Source organism: Diprion similis, chromosome 4, assembly GCF_021155765.1.
Source record: "Diprion similis isolate iyDipSimi1 chromosome 4, iyDipSimi1.1, whole genome shotgun sequence".
NCBI classification, from domain to species: Eukaryota; Metazoa; Arthropoda; class Insecta; order Hymenoptera; family Diprionidae; genus Diprion; species Diprion similis.
This window is the reverse complement of record NC_060108.1, coordinates 13,706,192-13,733,346: the sequence shown is the minus strand read 5'-3', so window position 1 is coordinate 13,733,346 and position 27,155 is coordinate 13,706,192. Positions and strand designations below refer to the sequence as shown.

The 27,155-nt window shown below is 38.9% G+C and overlaps 1 protein-coding gene across 4 annotated transcripts in view; it reads left to right on the top strand.

Annotated features, from left to right (window-relative positions):
• Positions 1-27,155, top strand: part of LOC124405408 (glutamate-gated chloride channel) — a 97,637-nt gene that overhangs the window by 61,042 nt on the left and 9,440 nt on the right. Inside the window, exon 4 of one of the 4 annotated variants that reach the window (XM_046880279.1) lies at positions 23,459-23,526. The exons of 1 other annotated variant lie outside the window; for it this stretch is intronic. In XM_046880279.1, the coding sequence (XP_046736235.1) occupies positions 23,459-23,526 (68 nt within the window). Of the gene's footprint in view, positions 1-3,929; positions 3,998-15,397; positions 15,466-23,458; positions 23,527-27,155 lie in introns of all 4 variants that reach the window. 2 more of the 4 variants (XM_046880276.1, XM_046880278.1) reach the window with 2 other exon arrangements.

Here is a 27,155-nt window from a genome sequence, read left to right as displayed (position 1 = left end):
ATTTATATACTGTTATCTTTTGTACCGTTATTAAGACGTTACGTATACTTGAAGCCGTTGAGCCTCTTTATTTACGAGTATATAACGTTATATTGTAGGTACATAATGCGCGCGAAAAATCACGCTTTCCACGTTATTGAATTTCAATTTTAGCGAAACACGCGTGCTGGGGGTATTACGATCTATCTACTTATTCAAATTTTTATCGTTTCTCGTCCGGGGAAAAACAGTCCAGATTGAATATGTCGTCGATAATCGGAGGGTGGGAATCCGGTTTGCAGGCCAAGACGATAAGTCGGCTTCTCGCGATATGCGGCATATATTTTTATCCACGATATCCTAGGCTCGTCTTTCTCCTTCTGCGATCCTACGGACAGAAATTCATGATAAATTTAATTGCTCAAACGATGGATTGAAAAGGAGTCGATTTCGGAGCCCTTGGATCCGTAGACTTGTCTCGAATCGGTTAATCGGTTGTACCTCTGCACGAAATCTAAATATGGTGGACCTTGTTCAGGGTGTTGACGAATTTTTTCCGTGCCACCCCCCAAATCAACTTCAAATGACTCGAAGATTCATGTCTCAACTCTAACCCTTCCCGTCAAAAGGGTGGCTTTCCCCATTTAAAATGCACCTGTTTCGGACACATTCTAAGTATATATTTTATTGTAGGAGTAACTACGTTAAAAAAAATCTGTAACTCCAAGGTTTTAATGGGCATTAGTCCTACTATTTGAGAAAAAATTCACATCACCATACCAAGCAATCTCGACGAATTGCACACCCTTGAAATCTGACGTTTTTTCATTCAGAGAAAGTGCAATTCGTCTAGATTACCTGGTATGATAATGTCAATTTTTTTTCTCAGTTAGTAGCACTCTAATATCCGCTGAAATCTCGCAGTTGCAGATTTTTTTCAACATTTTTACTCTCAAAATAAAATATACACCGAAAATGTGTTCGAAAGAAGTGCATTTTAAATGGGGAAAATCCACCCGACTGGCAAGAGGGGTTAGAACTGAGATATGAATCTAAAAAAATTTCACAATCATTTGGTCAAATTATGGTTTTCTGCAGTTTTCCTTGTCATATTGATGGTTCCTGATTTATCTCCTCCTTTGCCTCCCCACAAGCCAGAAATTGGCTTCTGGGCACATGACCCTGTCGGGTCTGGTGGTTGCAGGCAGTAATTATTATTATTATTATAATTATTTTTTTTTTTAAATTATTTGCATTTGATTTCTGGGGTAACCCGAAAAAATTCGTCAACGCCTTAAATGAGCACTACCCCTTATATCTTTCGAAATACGTGTATACAAAGTGTCGTTATCTATATACCCTATACCAGCGTGAAATAATTCCATCGTTCGAAATTCCGGCTCCTGGGTGTAAATTATTTCTTCGAATACAATATTATGCGTGATATTTGGCCCGAGATACAAACTGGGGGAGAAACAGGCTCAAGCCTTGTCAACGGAGATGGCAAACTTTTCTGAATAATTCATTCAGACATTTTAGCCCTTCTCGTTGGAACCTTGAGGGAGAAGAAAGAAAGAAAGAAAGAGAAAAAAAAAAATGAGTAAAATAATAACAATAATAAGGCGGCAAAGATAAGTAAAGGAATGGAAGAGAAAAAAAAATATATATGAATAAATAAATGAAGAAAGAAGCGATGAAAGTGTGTTACTTCCTAAATTACACTAAGCCCTTGCTGCGCAGCGATGCGGAAACGATTTTTTTTTTTTTTTTTTTTCTTTCCGCATTTTTTTTGTCAATTTTTTTATTTATTTTTTTTTTCCTACATTTTCCTCCTCCTTCACCCGTTAATCATTCCAAAACGTATATAACCGCGTATGTAATTTATTATACGCATACTCTCCGTATCTGTTGTATAATATACACACATGTTCATATTTATTGGTAAAGTTTTACAACTTGGTATACCTATAATACGCTACTATTTTATACGGGGTCATATGTCCGTCGATATATATATATATATATATATTACATATGGATCGTAGATTACTGGATTGAATGTTTTTTTTTTTTTTCATTTTTAATTCGTTATTAAATGGGGTAATAACAGAAACATACGTGTTCCTGTATAATTGATCGGAAATTAAAACGAACGATTATCGTTATGGTTATAAAACGTAACCACCAAAGTAACACCGATGTGTGAAATTATGCCTTATTGTTTATAATAGGCTCGATAATTCATTCGGGCATATAAATATAAATTTTTAACGATAACTTGTTCATGTATATTTGACATCAGCATCGTCACTGTCACAGTCGTCATAATTATTTTTATTCCAAGAATAAGAAAGAGATAGCGAGAGAGAGAAAGAGAGAGAGAGAAAGAGAGAGAGAGAGAGAGAGAGAAAGAGGGAAAAAAAAAACAACAATCGGGCTACGGAATTACGTAACTTTGCGACTTTTTGCTACTTTATTAATTGAAGTGGAAGGCCATGTGCCAGGTGGTGTGTGCGTATATGCGTGTAAGAAACTGGAAAATGTGTTTACATGTTGTGTGAAACAAAAATATGAGTGAAAAACACAAAAAGAGAAAAAAAAAAAACAAAAAAAAACTGAAAAGTAACCAACGCGATCAAAGTGTCCATTTTTTTAAAAACATTTTCAGAATTTCATTAACTCGATGATTTATTTCTTTTCTTTGTTCACCGCAAAACTTGATCGATCTGAGATATGATTATCGAAGTTGAGATGAAGAAAAATTTGAAATGAGAATAGACGCAATTACCGCAGTTCAAAGAGCCGTTAATTCACTTAATTGGAACTTGTTTTTTCATAAATCTATTCCCAAGCTAAGGAAACACTGAATTGGTTTTCATCAAAATCTATCAAGTTATCGTAGCAATAAATTAGGGTAAATAATTCCGAAAAAAAAACAAACCGATTCTTGTCGATAAAAATGTCGAAATATTTGAAGCAATTTGTTCGTCTCCATGTTTCGGGTGTGAATTTTTGAAAAAGTCGCGATGCGTATCTCGGTAAATAAAAAATAACGAGCAAGTTATTTCTCCGTTACTTTTTTTTCCAACGATAAGATATGCAAGACTTGGTCATTCCAGTTATCCGGAATTTTAAATAATGTTTGAAGTCAGTCGATGCTCGAGAAATCGAGTCAAGAGTATTTTCTTTAAACATTCAACGGATACAGCGAGTTTCATCTCCGGGGTTGTCGATAGTAAATATTTGTTTTCAATATTTGTACCGAAATGAGTTTTTCAGAAGGTTCTGCACCCTGTAAAAACTTCGCCCACCGTGTATTCCCTGCAATTCGGTAAATTCTAATTACGTCTCACGGAATAATTTTTATTTTTTTCCTCTCTAATGCCAATCCGACCTAATCAGGCACGTGTCGAAAAAACAATTAAAAAATTTAAAAAAAAAAAAAACAAACAAAAATACTAATAATAAAACAGTGAATTCAATCGGTATCGATCAGATTATTTTTTTTCAACCAACAGTAATTCGATTAACCTGTAATTAATTACTTTACGCCAGTTATTTTTATCCTGTTTAAATTTATATCCGAGCGAGCACGAGCGAATTATCGAAAACGATCATCCGGGACGAAAATCTAACGATCATGAGGCAAAGAATGAGAAATAAAACGAAGAGAGAAAAATCTTCGACATGCATCATTGACGTAAAACCCTATTACACATACATGATACGTCATGTGATCCGTATGAAGTTGTCATCGTTCACCTGTGTCGCCACCTATATACATACATATGATGGTTGATATCTGTGAAAATAAAAATGTTGCCCCTCTACCCCCACCCCCACCCCCCTCCCACTCCTCCCCCCCCCTTCCACGCGCCCTCTGAATTATCCAGAATCCACACTATGCCGTAGCTTAACTCATTAAGGGGCTGTGTTGTTTTTGCCCTTAGATGGGCCAGCCATTGTCCGGGTTAACCTGTTTGTACGAAGCATTGCAACAATTAGTGACATCAAGATGGTAAGTACGCAGAATTATCAGCGGAAACGGTATGCGAGATTGATCGCTTCCGCCTGTATAGAGGTGCAAGTAGGTAGAATTAAAGTTTATGACGTAGCTGTTGCAAGCGGCAGCAAAGCCACATTATTATTATTATTATTATTATTATTATTTCATACCCGAATATAAATATACTATGTACATCCCGCAAGCATATTCACATCATTCCCATATTGCATATTGTTATTATTTATATTATTATTATTATTATTATTGTTAAAGACGATGTAACGAGACAAATGGCATTATACACACTTATTTATCATCGGTTATATAAACGTTTTTATAAGCGTATAACCAAGCATCATAGGATTAGTCGCCACTTATCACGGGGTGGCCAATTTATTTCAACCACCATCCGGATTTCCGCCCCGCCTCGCCTCGCCTCGCCTTGCCTTGCCCGACCCTTCCCCTCACCTGATCATTTTCAATATATGCGGCATTAGGGCTAAAACCCTTTCAGGGTTAATTGCCCGGATTAAAACTTTCCACTTTGTAGAAAAAAGATGAAATTTTTTTTTTTACCTCGATACATTTATGCTTCTTCTTTTGAAATACTTTTCGCCAAAATTGGGCAATTTTCTTTTAGACACAGGTTTGATGTAAGAAGTAAATAGTATATATAGATAGACATATATAGGGTAATAACTTAATGGAAGGGAGTGATAAAATTTGGACAGAAATTTTCAAGAAACTCGTTTTTCGTTCTTTCAAAGCTTTAGGAAAAGTTGAGGCACTCACCGAATCCGATATTTCACTTTTTACATCGTCGATTCGAGGGCGGGCATCCGGGGGTGGTATTTTTAACTTGGTTCACAAACAACGACACCGCATCGTTCGATATGTACATAGGTATATACATATACATGTATATATATATATATACCAGATGGTGATTCCGGATTTGAATAAATCTTGTATTTATTTTTTGGGGATGGCTGAAGAAAATCGAGGATATATTTAATGTACTTTGAAAATTGACAAAAAAAAAATAAAATAAAACTATTTTCACCGTTTGCAAATCTCAATTCGATAATAGTGTATAGATGTATACTATGCATTGCTTTTTTTGTTCTCTTGACAAATGTTGAAAAAAAAACTAAAAAAAAAAAAAAAACTAAAAGAAAACGATAAAAAATCGGAATAATCACCCGGTGTATAAATAAATTACATATGCAATACCCATGTGATACTTATTCACTACATACATATAATGTTGTCACCACACAATTATATAATAATATACCCCGAATCCCAACACCAATAGAAGTTTAGATAGCGCGGCATGCGGCAGAAGTCAATCTCATTATTTTATACCTTGCACTTTTCAGCGCCATCGCTACGTACGAATATATAAGTATAGGTATACATATACATGTGTGTATAAAAAAACCTGGTAATTATTCCTAAATTTTTATTTCCCGTTTCATATATCTATCGAGAAGACAACCAAAGACAACAAACCCTGACACGATATTTAGATAGTACACGGGAAAAAATGTGAAAGGCCAGCATTTTTTTACCCCACTTTTATACCCTCTATACGTGTGTATGCACGTTATACATATTTTATTTTATATGCGTTATACGTGTCCGAACATAATTCGTGTTCTCAGGCGATCGCGTTGCGGACGGGGGTGAAATGACATGAAAAAGTCACGGTTCAACGTTTTCTTTTTTTTTTTTTTTACTTCTTCCTGTCTCTTTTTATTATCTCCCACATCAGCGTGTGCCTCTCTTTACATTTTCGATGCGTCACACGTTGCCCGTTCATCATCCATACAATACGTAGGCGTATTATAGTATAGATACCTGTATATCGATCTAGGAACGATCGCGATTCTAACGAATAATTATAAATCAATTAAATCGTTCGCAATATACATTGTATAAAACATACATGCTGTTCCAAATACATACCTAGGCTTATGTATTTTACATACATATAGGTATAGCTATATATATATATATATATTTCATTTGGACAGCAAAGGTGAAAGAGGGAAAATGTATAATTAGAGGAGTGAAAATCGAGGAGGGGGTCGTCGATCGACGCCGACCCTCATTGACGCGCGAATTAATTCGCCTCGAAAGGTTATATATCTATATCTATATATATAATATACATTCGTACGTATACACGTACCTACTGGTTACCACCTACGAGAATGGTTGTACCTATGTATATAGGTATGTAATACACGGATCTGTAGGTCGACCTGCAGGGCGATAAATGCGTGCTGCGCAAAGTGTCACAGGGGCTAGAGGCTAGAGAGAGGATTAACCTTTCGGCAAACAGCAAGGATCGCCTTGCCCATATCTATACCTACGCACAAACACCCCCCTCCCCCCACAGACACGCTCACACACTCACTCGCATACGCGTGAAGATATAATGTATGGGGTGGACGGTGTCCGTGCATCAATTACTCAAGCACCCCTCCAACTGACGGTTACGACTTCGTTTTATCATCTAAAATACTGTAAACAAGATTCAAAGCAAAAAAGTGCTAACAGTGGTGCAAAAAATGTCCATCAATTTTCTATATTCATGTTGCGGTATGTACCTACAGTTTTAATTGCCGTGAAACGTTAATTGCGGGTAACGATAAATTTTTTTCAATATTCATTCGCACGTTAACGATCTCGAGAAAAAAAAAAGAAAAGAGAGAAGAAAAAAAAAACTTCTCTACTCCACGTATTGAAAATTTCTATCAAAAACATGTATACAGCAAAAATATAAATTCACGTTATACATATATCGGGAGAGTTGTTTACTACGGAAATGATTTTTTATTGAAATCGTAAGGACGAAGAAGTAGAAAAAGAAAAATAAATAAGAACAAAAACAAAAACAAACAAAAAAAAAAAAAATAACCAAAAAAAGAAACAGTGAGCTTACCTTCTTATTTTGAGAAACATTTTCCCCTGAAACTTTTATATTTTTCTCTCCAACTTTGCCAGCATATTGCCGTATACTGTAAAAGTTTTCCGTACACACAATTCTACTCGTACATATGTATTCGTATTTTTATATACATATACATGTACAATATACGAGTATATATATATACAGCACTTCATTATTTATACATCAAAGGCTTTTGCGAAGACTGCTTTTGGTTCAGTGGAAGGTTCTGTGATATTAGCTTGAAGAAAATGTCGGAAAACAACCACCGAAAAGGGGGAAAAAGAAAAAAACGAAACGAAAACGAGAGTTAGAATCTGCAATGACACAGAGAAACGAAACGAAGGTAACGACGAGGTGGAGTAACTAGCCTGCCAATTAAGAAACATACGATGGAGAGTTCGAATAACAGCCGAGAGTAAGGCAGACGAAAAACGAAAATCCCCAATTTCCGTTCGCAGCTGTAGGTAGGTACGTGTTTCCCTTTACGCTTCAAATACACGCCTATCCTCTCAGGTGGAAATTGGAAGCTCGATCGAACGCGCAACGCAGCGCAGATTGGAGCGCCGAGGGGTTGAACCGAAAGGTCACAAATGAAGGAAGAGTAAGAAGAGGAGGAGGAGGAGGATGAGGAGCAGGAGGTGGAGGAGGAGGATATCGGAACACGCATCGGTACACGTGGAAACATCCGTTTTGGCGCGACCAGCGTCTTGTCCTGGTTCATGTAGGGCGGCATTCCACCCAAACACTCTGTATGGCTCAGGACGATACGTTTGTCTCGTTACTGCGACGGGGGTGAGAAGGAAGAGAAAACCTGCGAGCAGTGCATAACTTCCACTTTCGACGAACTTCGAGAGGTATCGCTGAGAGAAATTGCGGATGGACAGTGTTTGAGAACTAAACGGAACACTTTAGATCTGTTCAATTCAGCCAAGTGTTGATCCGCCTTGGAGGTGCTCACCTATTCCGATCGTAGTTCCTGACCAGCAGGGGGAAAAACTAGAATTGCTGATTGATTGGAGGACCAGAATATCGAGATTTCATTGACGTGAAAAATTTATTCGGAGAATTAAGAAGTGTGGGAGTTGGAGCAGAGACAATTGCATACCGTATGGTAGACCGAAATACAGAAAGACTGAGTATAAAAAGGTCAAAACCTAGAACAGTAAAATCGCGGATCTGTGTAGGTTGCTTTATTATTGAGAGGAATTCTGACGATCCTATAGTTTGGCATTCTATGTTCTGAACTTTCTAATCTTTTACTTATTAATACTTCTGTTGCATCCGCGATGTCCAACACCCCTGAATATTGGTTTCATTCTGCACCACCGAATCAATTTTATGGATTGATATATTCTCTTCACGTACTTATAATCTTTATAATTTCGTTTCAATTCGTTCTTATATTTTGCTTTAAATTTCTTTTATCTTCTAACCGTTTTGAAAGACATTTATTCTTGTTTATGCTAACCATAATATAGTCCAATAATATTAACGGCAGTCGAAACCCAAACAGACTTACGTGCGTACCAAAAGGACCACACCAAAGAACGAGTGTGATCCTTTCGATATTGCAAGCTAACGGTTGAAGACTTTTCTCTCTTACAGTGCCTTGTCTGCCTTTGGCTATTCATCTTATCAGCACTTGAGCAAACACTGTTTATCGTCAAAAAACATTTCGTGAAGACAAACCAGATCCCCGAAAATCACCTCGTGATATTTTCGGACATACAGGAACTGGCGTGATTGTACAGCGTAACAAAACCTTTTTCAAGTGGTGTCTGTTTGGGAAATGACGACCGAAGGCCAGAAAAGGTTATCTTAGCATGTATGATGCAAGTACGGAAATTCTTACCCGCACCCGTAGAAAAAGCTGGAGTGGGCCTAACTGACCCACTAGGTACACTGGACCCAGAGGGCAGGGGTAGTTCAGGGCGAATAAGAAGGCCCAAAATATCATCTCAACGTACGGAAGTCTTCCGTATTGGTCCTCTTCCCATAAAAATGGAGAGAACCAATTAGGAAGTGAGTGAGAAAACTGCACGCCAAAGAATGAACTCGGAATAGCGTTGCAATATACAGAAACAGGTTAGTCAAAACCGTCGTTACAACGGAGTAGTTCATAAAAAATCATCCAACTATAACAGTTCTTCGTTAAGCTTCGATCGGAGTAGTTCACAAAATCTTTCTAAATCCCGACTAATTGAATAACTTTGAAGAAATTCGGTACTTCTCTTTTTACTTGAATATCATCATTTCAATAATAATATTCAATCGTTATACGTAGTTTCGACTCAACTAACTCTGAACAAACTAAATCGTAGTGTTTAATCTGCATTGTGTGTTAACAAAATAAATTACATTCAACGGGAGTAAATCAAACCGGCGAATCTACTAAACCATCTCCGTACCCACTTTACTGTGTCCACCGGCGCCCTACCTGGCCTTGGTGAATTCGTTTTCCTATTCTTCCATTTTCGCAATAGCACTTGTATCATCCATTGGTTCACCGGCGTCCTGTTTGGCATTGGTGATGCCAACACAGTTTTTTTTCCACTCTGTATGCACTGATAGAGAGGAATGATTGAACGATGATATATTCGCAATTCGGTGTGTCGCGAGGGGTTTTGCATCATATAATCGGAGGGGGGTGGATTCGGCTGGGTTTTACCACTTGTGCAAAAGATTATACACATCATGCAGTTAGAAATGTCTACGACAGTTATTTTCCACTATATAATAATGGCGTTTTATTTTTATACACGCAATTCCGTGACACAGCTTAATCCGCGAGTTCCGTGCATGCCGCGGCTGTCGCAAGCTCGTCTAAGAATTTGCTTTTGTTCGTCTCGAGTGCCCGGGAAAGCCGCAGAGCCTGGAGAAGGTTCCGAGTCCTTTTGCGACGCATTTAATTACAGTCAATTATGAATTTCCCGGAGTTGAGGAAACCGTCAAATATTTATGTCACGGTACAACGTAAGTTAACAATACGGCCGCCTACCTTGCAGACGTTGCCTGGGAAATGCCGATACACGTTAGATCCTACGTTTCATGTTACATTCGCAAACAACTCGCCTGCGTAAAGGATAAACACGCAATGTGAGATTCGCGGAGCAGCTATGCCTCGAGTTTGCGGATTCCGGTATTACACGGAACGAGAGAGCGAGGAGATTGATTGCTATTCCGGAAACCGACGAGTTTGCAAATTTCGCATGTGGATGGTTCAACTATGTCACAATACCTCGGTTACGCGAGATTGCACAGAGTAATTGATCAGGAACTTTTAACCTCTCAAGATCTTCGTCTTATTGTCATAGAAAGCAGAAATAAAATTGTTTAACAACTTACCAAACGTACAGTTTAGGCGAAGAGCTGTCAACGTAGAAATATGATGTAACGAAGATTTGAACAAAATTGCAACTGAAGTTAATTGAGTCAAATTTATTGTTAGTCGAAACAATATTCCCTTCATACAGGGAAAACTCAAAAACTTTAGATTTCAGCCACAGTAACACAATTATTGATGACTGAGGAGATTCCATTATTGCGAATTCATTTCTGCAACGAAAAAATCTCATCGTTTGTCCGATTTTAATGAGCTAGCTGGCTCATTTGTTCGTTAATGAATTCTCGGCAAATTTACAAAATCAGATTTTGGATAACGATGGATTATTTTTTATCAAGGCATAGGTTCACTATTCGTTGCTTATAATAATTTCACTAACAAAATTTATCTATTAACAAAATCAGCTCTAATCCAATAAGATCGAGTCAAACGACACGATTTTGTCGTTGTAAAAATAATTCCATGACGTGATCTCTGAAGATTCAATAATTCAAATCTAATCAATAATCAAACAAAATCAATAATTCTATTATTGTGGCTCAAACGTACGACTCCAATTTTTTCTACGTCAACTAAATTCGACTCAGTTATTCTTCGAAACCTTCGTTGTATCGTATTTCTGTCTTGACAGCTCTTTGACAGTCTGTACTGTACGTTTGATACCTATTACACATCCTTAATATACGGCTGCGAGGCTGCCATGGTGACATCGAAAAGAAAACAAACAATATTGTAGACATTTCGATGCTGCGCGCCTCAATCGCGCTGCTATGTGATTTAGAATTTAACGAGCGTGTGGCTGCGGCTGCGGCAAAAGCGGCGCGGAATCGCCGTACGCGCTCAACTAAATGGAACAAACGTTTTATCGTTGAAAACGCACACCGTGCCCCGTAATCTATCCGTGATCCCGTCAGCTCTGTGCATGCCTTATACAGTCCTAGCAGACAAGCAGATAAATTTAATCAACCGCCTGTGCATGTTTGTGCTTTTTAATCAGCATTTAGCGATCTCAAATGTGTACAGTCGTCGCAGTTGAATACGAAAAAAGGAAGAGGAAGGAAAAAAACGAGGAGAGAAACTGTCCGCTTTGACCGTAATTTATCTGACACCCGATCGCCGTTCTCGACACGCAATTTCACCCTCTGCGAAATTAGTCCAAGTTGCGCGCCGGTGGATATCAGATAACTCCCGCTTTCACAAATTCGAAACGATTCGACCTGTGAGCTCCTGATTCTGATCACTCGAGTTTCAATGCTGCATTCTTTCGGAAGAAAATACTCGAGCGATTTTGTTGTAAACAAACGACAAAGTCGAGGGTCCGCGATTGCTTTAAAACACCGTTCAGCTCGGCACGCGACACTTTTTACCACTCCGCGAGTCATTGCCGCTAATTTTCTCTTTCTCTTTACGATTGTTAACGAAGCTAACAATCAGACATTTATTTCATTCAATTTAAGGTTTTTTAGAGTAAAAATATATCGCTCAGGATTAAATTTGGTTGTGCCGAAGGGCACACTGAGATATCCTGAACTTGTTAAAGTCCGGAAATGAAAATGGGATTGTAATTGAATCCGTATCGATACTTATATTTGGAAAACTCGAGATTTTTGAAACATATTGAACATATCTACGCATCGATTTAATTATAATCCCGTTGCCATTCGACTCTAAAAATTCCACTAAATATTCTAAAAACTACTCTTTTCCACAATATTTGTTCAGATTTTTCACACGAAAAATATATTGGGTCACATTTTACCCGCCGACAAAAAGTCACAAAATTCGAGTCAAAGGTTCAATTCGAATACGATGAAGCTAAAAAGGTCTACAAATCGATGGATTATCATATTTTAAATTGTAATCACATCGACATTGCGAGTCTAAAAAACTGGTTGAAAGTTGATTTCTGGACACATATTATACTCCCACAGGGTGGCGATAGTCAGGGAATTACGATGGACCATAAGCAAAACGTACTTTTTTTATAAGACGTTTTAAAACTTCAGCTATGCATCGTCAATTCAGCTAAGCTAAGTCGTTAGATAGATTCTATTAACTATGAGAACCAGGCGTTCTCAAAATGAACTTTCCCTATTCTTCATCGGTGTAAATTTTCACATCGGCTTTTAAGCCTTTCTCAACGTATTCAAATTTCTGCGGAGGCCTCCCCCCCCCCCCCCCCCCTCACCCCGCAAGGGCTGAAACGTCAATTTAATATTGACTTCTTGTTACTGACCTATCGACACCGATAAAAATTCCACACAATTTTTCATTTTAAAGGTGGACAGCTTTTCTGGTCCATTTATAAGGTGCCCTAAAAATTACCTAAGTTTCGTGATAAAGTGAGAAAACTTCAGGGAATCCTGAATAATTTGATGAAAAAAGTCAGGGTATTTTATTACAACAAAGTTGTCGCCACTCTCGTCTCAGTCTCGCTACCCGATAACTGTGAAAGAATAACGACGACTCAAAGCGCAAACTATCAAACCCTTAGCTTCGTACGTACCTATATTAGTACAGCGTTCACCGTCTTTGATCTTATTATAGCGTAAAATTGGGGGGGTGGGAGGGAGGGAAAGGAAGATAATAAAAAATGAAATGTCACCGCAACAAGTGACACCGCACCGGGTGGATTTGAATAACTTGACGTAGTAAAAAATGTGAAAACGGAAAGGGAGAAGAGAGAAGGAAGGTGGAAAAATAAGCGAAGGCACACTTCGCTCTCGGCACTAACGTAAAGTAGCCCGAAACCCGCCCCGTCCGGGCGTCCCATACAAAAGCACAGCACGTATCTTGGGCCATTCAAGTTGATGAATCGCTGATGCTTGGTCAGGGATGGGGCTGGGAGTCGGACGGAAGTTCGGGGGGGCCCCGGAAGTCTCGGTGAGAAATAGAAGCCACTTGTGCGTTCACTCGCACTTCCGTGCGGGCTTCGTCTGCCCCGGCAATGAGTATCACCGCTGCTGGGAAGAAGAAGGCGTCGCCCCAACCACCGACTCGACTACTTGCTGCTGCCCTATCTATTCCTCTTTCGAATCGTTTGGTCGGCGCTTTTTCCTTCTTTATATTCTTATTCCTATTCCTATATTCTCTCATTCTTTTCGCACTGCATTGTTACATGAACACCGTTACGATAGTTTGCAGAAATGCGATCGTCGGTGTGAATGGAAGTGAAACGAGAGAGAGAGAGAGAGAGAGAGAGTGAGAGAGGTAAACATTTATTTTGCGCCCTGGTACAAGTTCCCATAAAGCGTCGCCAAGCTTATACAATAGTAGCAGAATAGTAATGTAGTGTTCATACAGAAGTTTCGAAATTTTGTATACCATATACATAAATAAAAATAAATAATTTGAATAAAAATAGATAAAATAAAATGAACGGAAATAGAGTTAGACTAGAAACAGAGGATGATGAAACAAATGAGATAGAAGGTAATTTAAATAAAATAGATGAGGTATAAAGATAGAATAAAAGATAAATACATAGATAGTCGGATAAATGGGATGCACGGGATCAAGCAGAAGGCGATAGCGACATTTTAGTTACAAACAAAGTATCATTTAAAATCACACAAGCTACCACAGTGGCATTTTTTTTTTTTTAGTTTTTGTAATTTTTTTTTTTTTATATATATAATGCAAAATCCTGAATTTTGGTTATTGCGTGATTGAAAGGGTTAAAATGGTTCACGCGAACCCATCACTGCCGCCAAAGATGAGCTAATCGATCCATCCATCCGTCCAGTGGTACAAAGGCCGGCTCTACGCGCGAATCGATAATAAACTTTTAAGGCTATTTACAGGATTGTTAATAAATGGGAATAAAAGCGTTTCCTGAAAGTCTTGATCGCGGTGGCTTGTCGAAAAGTACGCAGGAATATTGTTCAAGAAAGTTACGGCGAGAGAGTGAAAGAGAGAGAGCGAGAAAGAGAGAGAGAGAGAGAGAGAGAGAGAGAGAGAAGGTAGAGAAAAAAAGTTGCGTTTTTCATCATTTTTACCGCACACCCCTAAACCGAAGTGTTCCAACATCTCCGTAACAATGATGCGCTGATCGTGCCGCGATGATAAAAAGCGACCGAGGGAGAAGAGCTGAGTGAAATAAATAATATGAAATGACGCCTGACAGAAGACGATTGCTGGTGACTGATGATGGTGATGAGGTTTCTTATGTTCTTGGGAGGGTTGAAAAAGTGATAAATAACCGTTTACCAAATTTCATATGGTCGCGCAGAGATGCGTTTTTGGGGCCTGCTTAAGCCCTCATTTTTCATTCACTTCTCGCTTTTTGGTTCTGATTATATATTTTTTCAACAGTGATTTCGCCGGTAAACTGATAGTTTAAGAGAATAATTTTCCTATAACCGACTTGGCGGATATTCGCCGTTTCTGGCTAAACCGAAGCTCCGTCGATTGCTTTATCTAAATCATTATATAAATGGATTATTTTCTTACTCCACAATTATTTAACGCATTATATTATTAGCCGTAAAAATGCTGACTCGGTATTTCGCTGATCTCTGGGTAAAGATATCGAAATATTCGCGTTGATGTGAATTTCATGCGAATTGTATTACCACCCTGTACATACATGTTATAAAATAATAAACGCACGGGGGTTGATCGTGCGCGTATACCTAACGTTTGAAGCATATGACGAATAGAAGTATATATATATATATATATATAGATATATATACTACACAGGTATACATATCGTACGAGAAAAGGTCCGACGATTTACGTTTCGCCGACGTTGCAGCGCTTCGTCGGAACTGCAGCGTAAGCCGATAGCCTGCCGTTTCCGGTTGCCTCCAAGACGACATCCTGTCCGTCTATAACTCAATCGTAGTACATACTTATTATACGTAAATGCATATGTATGATAGATTACATATGTGCGATATAACGCATGATGGGCAGGAAAGCGAGAGAGAAAACAGCCTCGAGGTACACATTTGTATAACAGGTACCATATGAGAGGCTGCAGCTGCAGATATTGTATAACAAACGGGCTGCAGAATGCAATTTTATCCTCAATGATCGTATTTCGTAATGAAATATTCCGTTAAGTGTTTTGTTAATGGATGTGTTCTGTTTGCTATGTTAGATGGGCCCGCGGTTGTCCACGTCAACATATTTGTTCGAAGTATCTCAAAAATAGATGACGTTACCATGGTAAGTGTTAATGCCCTGAAGAAAAAGTAAAAAATAAAAATTACTTTTCTTATATTATATTTATCTTTTCTGGACGTTTTTTCCTTTACTTTTACTTTCATTTCAAGTAAGGAAACAAAATCTCATCATTCATCATTGTATTATATATTAATTCGTAAGCGTTTTGGGCGTTCGTTATTATCATCAGCACATGTTTTAATATATATATACATATATACATATATTAGGTATATATGAATATCATACTTGAATTGTTTGTTGGTTTCTGTTTCTTCTTCTTCTTCTTCTTCTTCTTCTTCTTCTTCTTCTTCTTATTCTTCTTCTCGTACCTATCAATTTTTCATTGTTACACCTTTTTTATCCACGTTATAATATTCGTGTAATGTCATTATGATATAAATTTCTCGTACGTATTGTATATATATATATATTCGTATATATGCCATGTATACGATTTATCGAGGGCTCTGTATCGTATGTATATAATTATATATACACACACAAACACGGAAACCATATATGCCTTGTGTACAGGGCGTTCCGTGCCAATTCGAGTGACTTGAGTCTAAACTATTTTGGATCTGATCCTCGTCTTTCTTGTAAATCATTTTTCCAATTTCAAAATTCATGCTCACTTTTTCAAATTATTTCCACCTAGATATTATCTATTTACAATATTCTTGAGCACAAAAAAATTATAATTTCGAACTCGACATTGAATTTGAAAAAAAAAATTGGAAGAAAATTTGAATGCATTTTACAAATCAGACCAAACTGCATCAAATTATGGATGAAATTTGTGACGGTCACATCGGTCGAGTTGTCACACAACAGAATGTCACACTGTATGTATGTATACATATATACCAACAAACGTGAAAACTTTTCAATGTACTTCCTAACTATTATTTCTATTTTCACCGTCATTCTTTTCTTTCTTCATTCCCGAAACAGTTTTTCTCATTGTTTTTCCTTTTTCCATTATACATATACATGGACACATACATACCTACAGTTGTTTCTTTCTTTCTGTCTCACTTGATTTCTTTGCATTTAGGCAGTATATACATGTAAATATGTATAACGCATCTATAAATATAATACCTGTATATACGAGGTTTTCTCTTCAAGTTTTTTGTGTCTCAAAATTAACATTAATCGTACATCTACGAACAGCATGACGTAGTATACTTGTTACAAAAATTAAAAAGCCCCCCGGCTAATCGTCCATGTAAAATCGCGAGAACCCCGCTCCTAGACTATTTCATATTTTAATCACTCACTTCAAACTCCCTGCAGAAAATTCGCGGACGAAAAAGTGCGAATGAAAGAGCGATGCAACGAAGACGCTGTTTCAAATTTTTGCTCGAGACGAACCAGCCGCGTCATGCTGTGCGTAGATTATGCTCGTTAAATTAGTGTCGCGCATCCGCTGTTGTGTATAGTAGAGATCTACATTTACCATAACTATTATACATATTATATCCATTAAATATTACTGTATAAATCGCACACTTATTGTAACCACCACCAACATGTTATGTCGTATAAAACTCAGTCACACTGACACCGGTTCTGTCGCATTAACATTTTTGTTGGTAAGAAGAAACGTGTCGTTCACAATTGCAATTGCAACAGGGGATAGGAATAGGAACAGGCGTTCAGAATATATTGTTGGACGACGATCTATGCCTCCTCGATCACATTCTACGGATGATCGATCGGAGCTTAACCATGTTGCCGCACAGTCACACATCATTCAATCCTGATACTGTAGATCAATTCGCAATCTATTGGGTCGAGATCATTCCTGTCATTGTTTTGTAGGGGAATACTGAATTTAGATCACCAGTGAAATAGAACGATTTTCGAAACGGATCAGCGGCATGTGTGAAAAAAATTACTCTCTCATGTATTATTAAAACGGTTATGATTTTTAACACACGATTATAGGCTACAGTAAATTTATCATGACATGTATGCGAATTTGTACCGAACTCATTCTGTAGGAATTACAAGAATACTTTATCTAACGTTATTTTCTGAATCATTCTCCGTAAGTGTTTTATCCTTGAGTGATTATTAAAGCATGATATAATCATTATTCTAAACACTTTGAATTAGGAAATCTCAATTTGTGATTGTATTTGATGAAACAAACGTGACACAGTGTGTTTGCGTATCGATGCTCAAAATATTGCAGGTTTTATGGGCTGGATTTTGGTTGGCTATTGTTTATTTACGGGGAATCGATATTCGCCATAATAATTTAACGCTTGTACAAAGACAAAATTTCTAAACCCGATTTACCTGTGATGAACGCGGAGTTTTCCTCTCTCGGTTGAGCTTTTGAAATATAGTCGTCACTTAGCTTTAGTCGATTTTGATGATTCGGGTTGTGGGCGGCTCTGCGTTCTCGACGGTGACTTTTTATAATATGAATTAACACCATTTACGTGCGATTGCTCTGGTTACGGCAACTGAATTATTGTCTCTGGCTGAATGAATGAAATGTCTACTAACAATTATGTACTAGCACTTCGGCTACAATGGGGTTTTGTGGAACGGGTTTCAAGAGAAAGAAGGATAATTCACTAATGCTAAATAGAGCGCTGGTGGACCAATGAATGATACAAGTGCTATTGCGAAAATGGTAGAGTAGAGAAAAGAATTCACCAAAACCAGATAGGGCGCCGGTGGACACAGTAAAGTGGGTATGGAGATGGTTTAGTAGATTCGCCGGTTTGATTTACTCCCGTTGAATGTAATTTATTTTGTTAACACACAATGCAGATTAAACACTACGATTTAGTTTGTTCAGAGTTAGTTGAGTCGAAACTACGTATAACGATTGAATATTATTACTGAAATGATGATATTCAAGTAAAAAGAGAAGTACCGAATTTCTTCAAAGTTATTCAATTAGTCGGGATTTAGAAAGATTTTGTGAACTACTCCGATCGAAGCTTTACGAAGAACTGTTATAGTTGGATGATTTTTTATGAACTACTCCGTTGTAACGACGGTTTTGACTAACCTGTTTCTGTATATTGCAACGCTATTCCGAGTTCATTCTTTGGCGTGCAGTTTTCTCACTCACTTCCTAATTGGTTCTCTCCATTTTTATGGGAAGAGGACCAATACGGAAGACTTCCGTACGTTGAGATGATATTTTGGGCCTTCTTATTCGCCTTGAACTACCCTTGCCCTCTGGGTCCAGTGTACCTAGTGGGTCAGTTAGGCCCACTCCAGCCTTTTCCACGGGTGCGGGTAAGAATTTCCGTACTTGCATCATATATGCTAAGATAACCGTTTCTGGCCTTCGGTCGTCACTTCCCAAACAGACACCACTTGAAAAAGGTTTTGTTACGCTGTACAATCACGCCAGTTCCTGTATGTCCGAAAATATCACGAGGTGATTTTCGGGGATCTGGTTTGTCTTCACGAAATGTTTTTTGACGATAAACAGTTTTTGCTCAAGTGCTGATGAGATGAATAGCCAAAGGCAGACAAGGCACTGTAAGAGAAAAAAGTCTTCGACCGTTAGCTTGCAACATCGAAAGGATTCCACTCGTTCTCTGGTGTGGTCCTTCTGTCACGCACGTAAGTCCGTTTGGGTTCCGACTGCCGTTATTATTATTGGACTATATTATGGTTAACATAAAAAAGAATAAATGTTTTTCAAAACGGTTAGAAGATAAAAGAAATTTAAAGTCAAATATAAGAATGATTTGAAACGAAATTATGAAGGTTATAAAGTATGTGAAAAGAATATATCACTCCATGGAATTGAATGGGTGGTGTAAAATGAGGCTAATATTCAGGAACATTGGGCATCAAAGATGTGACACAGGGCGTAAAACTAAGTCGCGTCGAGAATACCTTATATATCGACCTATTTTACCGGTTTGTCTATATCAGGAATCGGAATGCTCAGTGTCTACTGGCACATACATCAGCGGCTGAGGAACATACCGCGAGAATGATTGCGTGGGTACGTATGGGTGTGTAAACAGAAATGCAGCCAGTGTTTTGAGCAAGCATTCGCAGATACACAGGCACACATAACTTTCGATATGAGTGAAACGATCAAGCACCGTATAACAACAAATGTACCGATTGAAAATAAGTGTTTGCTCAAATCGCGACCAATCCGCGAATTTTCGAATTCAACATTGCTTCTCCCATGCGGTGATACGTCTACCCACCTCTGCACGTACAACCGATTTGGGAAATCAGGCTTTCCCGGGGGCGAGTTGTGTAATTGAGGTAAACCGCAGACTTGATTTGTGTATGCAAATGGACGGGCGAGATAACGTTCATTTGTCATGTAGCCCCGTGAAACAGTGACTACATCAATTTGTTCTCATTGTTTGTTTGCTTTTATTTTATTTTTTTTTATTTTGTGTTTTTTTTTCTTCAATTTTTATCTATTTTTTTTCTCTTTTCCACCTTCCTGACCCGACTGAACGGTGTTCTAATCGATTGTTTATCCTCGACGTTCGCGTCACGGTAAACCTTTCACATGCCAACCACCGCGTTATCGAAACTGCGATAACGTTGCAACGTTCTGTAAAGTTTAATCGACGATTTCTACACCGATATCCGGCCTTCCGTTCATCAATTCAGTCTCGAAACTTACAGTCACTTAATATCAGGCATAACGGAAGTCACCTCTGCCTCTTATGTTTCATGTACATATTTATTACACGATTGCCGTTTTGCTCGAATGATAAAATGAGAGGCAGCTTGTTTCTTTTTTTTTTTTTTCCTTCTTATATTCTTTCCATGCGAAAATGAAATCCTTTCTTTTCTTATATTTGACAGCTGCTCTTTGGCGACAAGTTTCTTCGATTTTTAACACTTTTAATTTACGTGTTATTCTGCGATGTGTTATCGACAGTCATTAGTTGGATTGAGACTTCCGTGTAAATTGATTAGAGTGAAAATAGATTATTGACCGAGTGACACCGTCGTGTCCCCTGATAATTCAATCGACTTGCGTGACGCAAATCGCCCCGCGAGGTCCTTCGATCGTTCGGTGACTCAGTATAAATTTTACGCGATTATTGTTCCAATCATCCAGAGCTTATCGCCATAAAATTTCCATGTTAATTGAGCCGTCTAATATCGAAAAATAAATTCCTCCTATAATCATTTCACAACCCTATTATACGCTCAAACTCTTGGAGGCTCAAGTTGGCTGATGGATTCTATACAAACGGTTCAAGAATAGCTCGGTGAGAAGAAGAAAAAAAACCGTTAAGAATAAGCGAGAGGGAGGAAAATAAGGGGAGGATACATGACGATATAAGGAGATTTTTCAGGAGAAAGATATTCATCTCCTTTCATCAGGATATACTCAATATCCTTATCATTGTTTTCCGGTAGCAAAAAAAAAAAAAAAAAAAAGGGGGGCTGAAACGGGATTGAAAAATGTCGAATTTCGTTTTCAAAAGCGTTCTTTTCTTTTTGTTTTCTTTTCATCCGCTCACCAAACGGGGATGAGGCGATGCACCCTAACGCTGATCCCGATTTTCATCCCTACCTAACGGGAGTGAAAGCACGCCTATTCATTTTCGAAATGAACAGGATCGCTACTCGGTCAGACCGCTGGACGTATTGCTTTATTTATCGTCGACGGTTGGCGGCGCCATGATGAACCCCCAACCGCAAAACTGCCGGACAATAAACGAAAATATATTACCCAGGAGAGAACAAAGGCTTCCCCGTTATCGTTCTGGAATTATGCAGCAGCCGGGCATTATAACCAAGTGAGGATACCACAACCCGTATTAGCAGCACCCGCCAAAACGGGGAGAGTTTGCAGTTCTATATCTGCACATCCCGATCTTAAGTGCCTACCTAACTTCGTTTACCACGGCTGAAAACATATCCGACATAAAATATTTTATTTCATACTCTTTACAAGTGAGGCTGAATTTTTAGAAACGGCCTGCAATTAACGATTTAGTTTTTCAAATTTTTATTCCCGCTTCAATTGTCGCCGCGTCAACTAAAAATTCTGCCCTTATCTCGCGGGACTTTTCGTCCGTCGCAATTCCGCGTCCGGTTTTCTCGTATCTTTGTGAACGCAGAAGAGAGACGATCGGAGTCCGGGAGTCCCGAGACGCCTGCCTCGGCTTCTATTTGTGTCAGCCATTTGTCACTCTGGCCAACCCTCAAATGCTGGGGAAATTGTCAGTGACAGTAATCTAGAGGATGGATGAGCCAGGTGAGAGGGATCGTGTAATCCCAAGTCAATATTGCGGTCCTTGCGTATGATGACGCAGAGCGCGACGGACCCTCGAGAAATGTTTGAATCCGATTGGACAGCGGGATCGAAATGTCTGGATTAATCTATTTGCCGAGAAAAAATCAAGTTCCCAATAGGCGAGGACACAGGCAGGTATTATCGTCGAATCGAACGCTGCGTTACTGTCTCTGAGTGAGAATTAAAGTCACAAAAATTTGTAATCATGTAGAATTTCGATCTTCAAAACCTTGTCTTTGAACCTTCTCGCGTTAACACAGTAAAAAATGAAAGAAATTACTCCGTTCTCGTAATTTCAAATTTTTTTTCAACCGACCAACTTGAAAAATGTAAATATCTGATTTCGTTTCCGAAAAGTGTCCTTGACGATCTCCTCGTGAGATTAAGCCTTTGTTTTCCTATCGCCCGAAGGGATGATGGAGTTGCAGGATGGTAGGTATCCCGTATTTTTACTTACTGGTCGGAAACGGATCGCGTTTCGAGTATTGGAGTAGCCTAGACAGAGGTCCTGGTGGATGCAATCCCAGGACACGAGGGGCGGTGACTCCTCGGAGGAACCCGAGGCGACGCAGTTCCAGAAGCAGCCCCAGCGCCATTCGAGACTTGGAAAGTTCGTTTTGTCTTTTAAGCTCCTCTCGAATCGAGCCGAGCGTATCGGCGCGTTGAGTCAAGTTGAGAACGAAAGAGCACGAACTTACTCCGAGGTTTTATGTTACAGTTCCTGAAACCCGGCGCCCCCCATTTACAGTCTTAAATTCATCGTCTACCTACATTCTAAAACACAAAAGCAGCTCGGTTGTTTTTCTCCCTCTGTCTATCCGGCTTTCCGATTTTCCCTCTTCCTTTCTCTTTATTCCTTTCAAACTTTCAGCTCCGATGAATTCAAACTTTCGTTTGGACACAGCGGGTAATTCTTGAAGGTCCCTCACGATTATCCAGGAATATAGGCGGCCTGTTCTAGGGTTAGAAGTAATAAAAAGACTTTCGCGGATTTTTTTCTTACCCTTTGGTTTTTCCTTTTTTATTCCTTTTCACCCCCAACTCATCCTCACGACGCTATTTCGCCCTCCTCACCTACTCGACTCTAACTGTTTTCTATAAAAACATCAATAAAGACGATTTCCACCAGTATGGAGCGTGTTTCTCAATGCCTCATCCTCTCCTTCTACCCTGGGGATTTTCAAAAGCTCTTCAATTACCTCTGGTCTATATTAAGCTCGCACATCTATTGTGTTTTCTCACTGCCCCCTCCCTCCCTCTCTCCCCTTCCAAATAGACGACGAGTAAGATTGGAGGAAAAGTGAGGACAAAAATAAATTTAACAATCTTTCAATATTTCATGAAAAAGCGATTGAAACACAGGATTGAAATGTCAAAAAATAAAAAAAAGTTTTAAAAAAACTGAAGCTTCAAAATTGGCATTTACTTCAGCGCAGTCGATAATCAATAATATTGGATCAATCCTCTTTATAATGTTTTCAGTCTCGCAAGATGATCGCCGTTTAAAGAGATAATTATTCGCGGCCAATCTGCAATGCGAATATCTACATGCATTGAGACGGGTCCACCACCGTCTTCTCGGTGCTCGAAATGACTGAAAAAGAATTAAGAGAAATGCATTGAAATCAGAATGGATATACAGAAGAATGTAGAAAATCAGCATTTACACAATAATCAATTTAATATGTTCTGTTTTCTTCTGTTCCGACGACAAACTAGATGGCCCGACAATCGCGTGCGTCAACATGTTTCTTCGATCAATCAGCAAAATAGACGATTTGAACATGGTGAGTGAACCAAAGCTTAGTTTTTGCTACCAAGAAAAAATGAAAAAAATGAAAAATCAAATCAAATTCAAAATCAGAAAGCTAAGCACTTGATAGATGATTGAAAACGAAGACACGCAAGAATTTAAGTAACGATGCAATGTCTACGTATCACGTCGTACCTGTATATTGACATATATCAATATACAGGTATATGTATACATATATATTTACATATATTTATCTGCACCCATTGTATCTCTGTACTTCTGTACCTCAGCTGCGGTATATAACGGTCTGTACGTCTGTTGTTATATATTATGTACGCCGTGCAGTGTATGCCTGCTGCTACACATTTTATAACTATATACGCATATATCTATATACTATATATATATAGCTAGTCGGTGATTTTATGTCGGTGTTGTCATGTACCTACCTGGAATATCATAATACGTATCTTGAAATTTTAATCAATAAGCGTACCTACACGCCTTCATCGCGGTCGTCGGATTTTTTATTTTCCATTATTCTTTACATTCAATACACTGCATACCTTACAAAAAGAAAATTGGTATTAATTTTTGGCTTTTTTCAAGGTCTTGGAAATTTTTTTTAACTAAAGTGGCGTTAGTCGTTGTTTGAAAGTTTTTCACAAAACTTTAAACAATTCTTAATCCAATTTTCGAGGGCCAAGAAGAGGTGATGAAAAATATGATGAAAAACCTTTTGAAAAACAGATTTCAAACATGTCATTGAAGATTTATTTCGCACGATCCATGTGCGATTTATTTGTCGCACATTTCTATGTTGATAGATATAGCAGCGTGACACTTTTCTGTTGAGTTGTTTTAGAAGACCAGAAAAATTTCCATGTCAAAGTGAATATCCTGAAAAGTTGCTTGTCACACGGTTTTTCACTCGAGTATATTTGTGGAAATGCAATATTCCTCTCAAAGTCTTATGTCAGATAATACGAAATGGGGAAATCTAAGAGCGCGTATCTTTTCAAACGTCTTTCGAATCAGAAGCGAATAACTTCATCGAAATATCTCTGAAATTTTTTGTTGTTAAAGCCTGTAACATTTCCGATTGGGTCTAGTTAATCTTAAGATTATTCTGAAAAATCAAGTTCAAGAGATCAGAAGTCGAAATGAAATTGTACCAATTTTTTTTTCTCTCAAAGAAAAAATAGAACATCCTCATGAACATTTTTTACACTCACACAAATTCACGAAAAACTCAACGCTGTGTTTTTTCAAAGATTCGATTATCATTTTCCTTTTTGATTTCTTTTTAAGTTTGATTTCTTCTACTCGTCATTTCTTTGATTTTTTTTCAACTTTATTAACTATATCAAATCACGGATTTTTGTTTTTTTTATTCTGAATTTTTATTTTACTCTTATCTCGATTTTCCGATCAGGTTTTTTCTTTCTCGACTGATTATTTCATTGTTGTTGCCACAATCGGTGCCTTGTAACGTCACTATAAACGTATCGTGTATTTATATTTACACCTTGTATGATATGATATATAATCTGCATGCGACTCGCTCAATCGCCGATTCACCTCACCTCACCTCATCTCACTTCACTTTACTTCACTCACTCGCTCATTCACTCAATCACTCACTCAATTGCTCGCTCAAAAATTGTAAATCGTCAACTTACAAACTGATTAATCACCCTTCGGTAATACATACCTCATATGTTTCGCGAGTAATCATCGCGGCACGAATTCACTCATCTTGCCTTATCGTTAAATCGTATCGCATCCCCGACCGTGAACCCTTGGCAAAAATGGGAAATCTCCACGACGTTTCAATCGTGCAAGAAGTACTTGTTACTAATTCGAATTAATTTTGTTCAATTCAACGAATAAAAATTAAAAGAAAAGAAAAGAAAAGATAAGAAAATATCATTTTCAAGACTCACTTGTTGCTGAACGATGATTTCGGACAGTGCGATGCGTGGATCTCGGGACGATTTAGCATTAAAGCTGGATGAACGGATGCACGGAGCAATGATTGCGTCCGGAATAGGTATTGCGGGTAATTTCCGAGCCCGGTAAAACACGATGATAGACAACCGGGCAGATTATACCGCGATGGTTACTACGGGAAACATCTATGGTATTTCTCCACTTAATCGGCCCGCTGAACTGTAATCTCACAAACAGCATAATATCACATTATCACGCAACCGTCTGCAAACAACACTACCTATATGTATATGTATTAAGTTGTATATGTATATGGCTTCTACCAATTACCAGGACGTTCACGCAGGTTTATCGGTGACCGTGTCAAATGGGCTGTCACACGTGGCTCGGAGAAACTTCCGGTTATAGATTTCCGAGGGTAAAAAACGACTCTTTCGACCGATAGCGAATCTACCGCACTCCAAGAAATCAAACCAAGCGCATTGTTATAGGTGTGAAAAGTCGTAAATAAATCCAAGAGACTCATTCGAGCTCTCCGAAGACGAGTGCATGGTTACGGAATGATCAGGGGCCTTTTTCTTAAAACGAGGTGTGCACTCAGCCCAGTCGGTGGTACTTGATTAGTCTCTGTGGCTCGGGAGGCGGTGTTGATCCCTGAGCGGAATACATAAGTCAGGAACAGCGAAGAAAGTTGCCGTGCTGCGTCACCGGAGGTACAAAACTCGTCAAGCTTATGCCCCGATTAAGGAAGCCGTCGGCGTCGTCGTCGTCGTCGTCTGCGCAGGGAAAGCCAAACAAAGGAGATTTGAAGGTATAATTACTTGGGAAGTTGTTATCGCGCGTAGATGGTACGAAGGTATAGAAGAGGTACGTTGGAGGACGAAAGTTGAGCATCCTTGTCCTCCCCGTCGCCCTGCAATCTCTGACCTTTGAACCCGTAGATAGTCGATTGAGCGTTCCGCACCTTGGTTGGTAGGGCATACCTACGTACCTACTCGTATACATATACATACATATATGCATACGGCTAAACAGACCGCGGGCGATAAAGAGGCTGAATCACCGGCGATAAAACCCTCCGCGATGCATGCCCACCTTCGCTAACTTGTCGTACGTTCGCATTATGCCTGCGCGCAGTGCGAAGCCGGAAGTTTATTTCCACCCCCACCCAGTACCTGGATATAAATATTCAACAGGCTCGGGACAAAACCCCGTTGACCAACGTCGACTAAACAAAGCCGAAACAGACCCCGGCCTTTTCTGCGGTGTCGCCTTTTCACCCATAAACCCAGTAATGTACTACCCAACTACCAGCGTCGGGGGATGAAAACACACCCCTGAGGAAGAAAGCCGCAACTCCGGGACCGGATCGAGTCCCCTGCGTTTTAGTGGTTCTCCTCCTCCTCCTCCCCTCCTCCCCTCCTCCGGTTCTCATTCTTCTACCTCTTCTTTCCTCTTTCCAGTTCTTCTCCCTCCTTGTCCCGGGGATTAAACGGTGTACCCAACTCTCGCTATGATATCGCACGACTTCCTAACGATCAGATCCAGCTTCGTTTAATGATTCAATCGCTGTCGCCGGCGAAACTCTGTTATGTACTGATCGAGTGAAAAATTAAGTGGTGTGACTAACGGGGAAGCCTTTAGCGACCTCTCGATCTGAATTTCTCTGGGATATATAAGTCTTGAAATTTTATTTATCATATACCG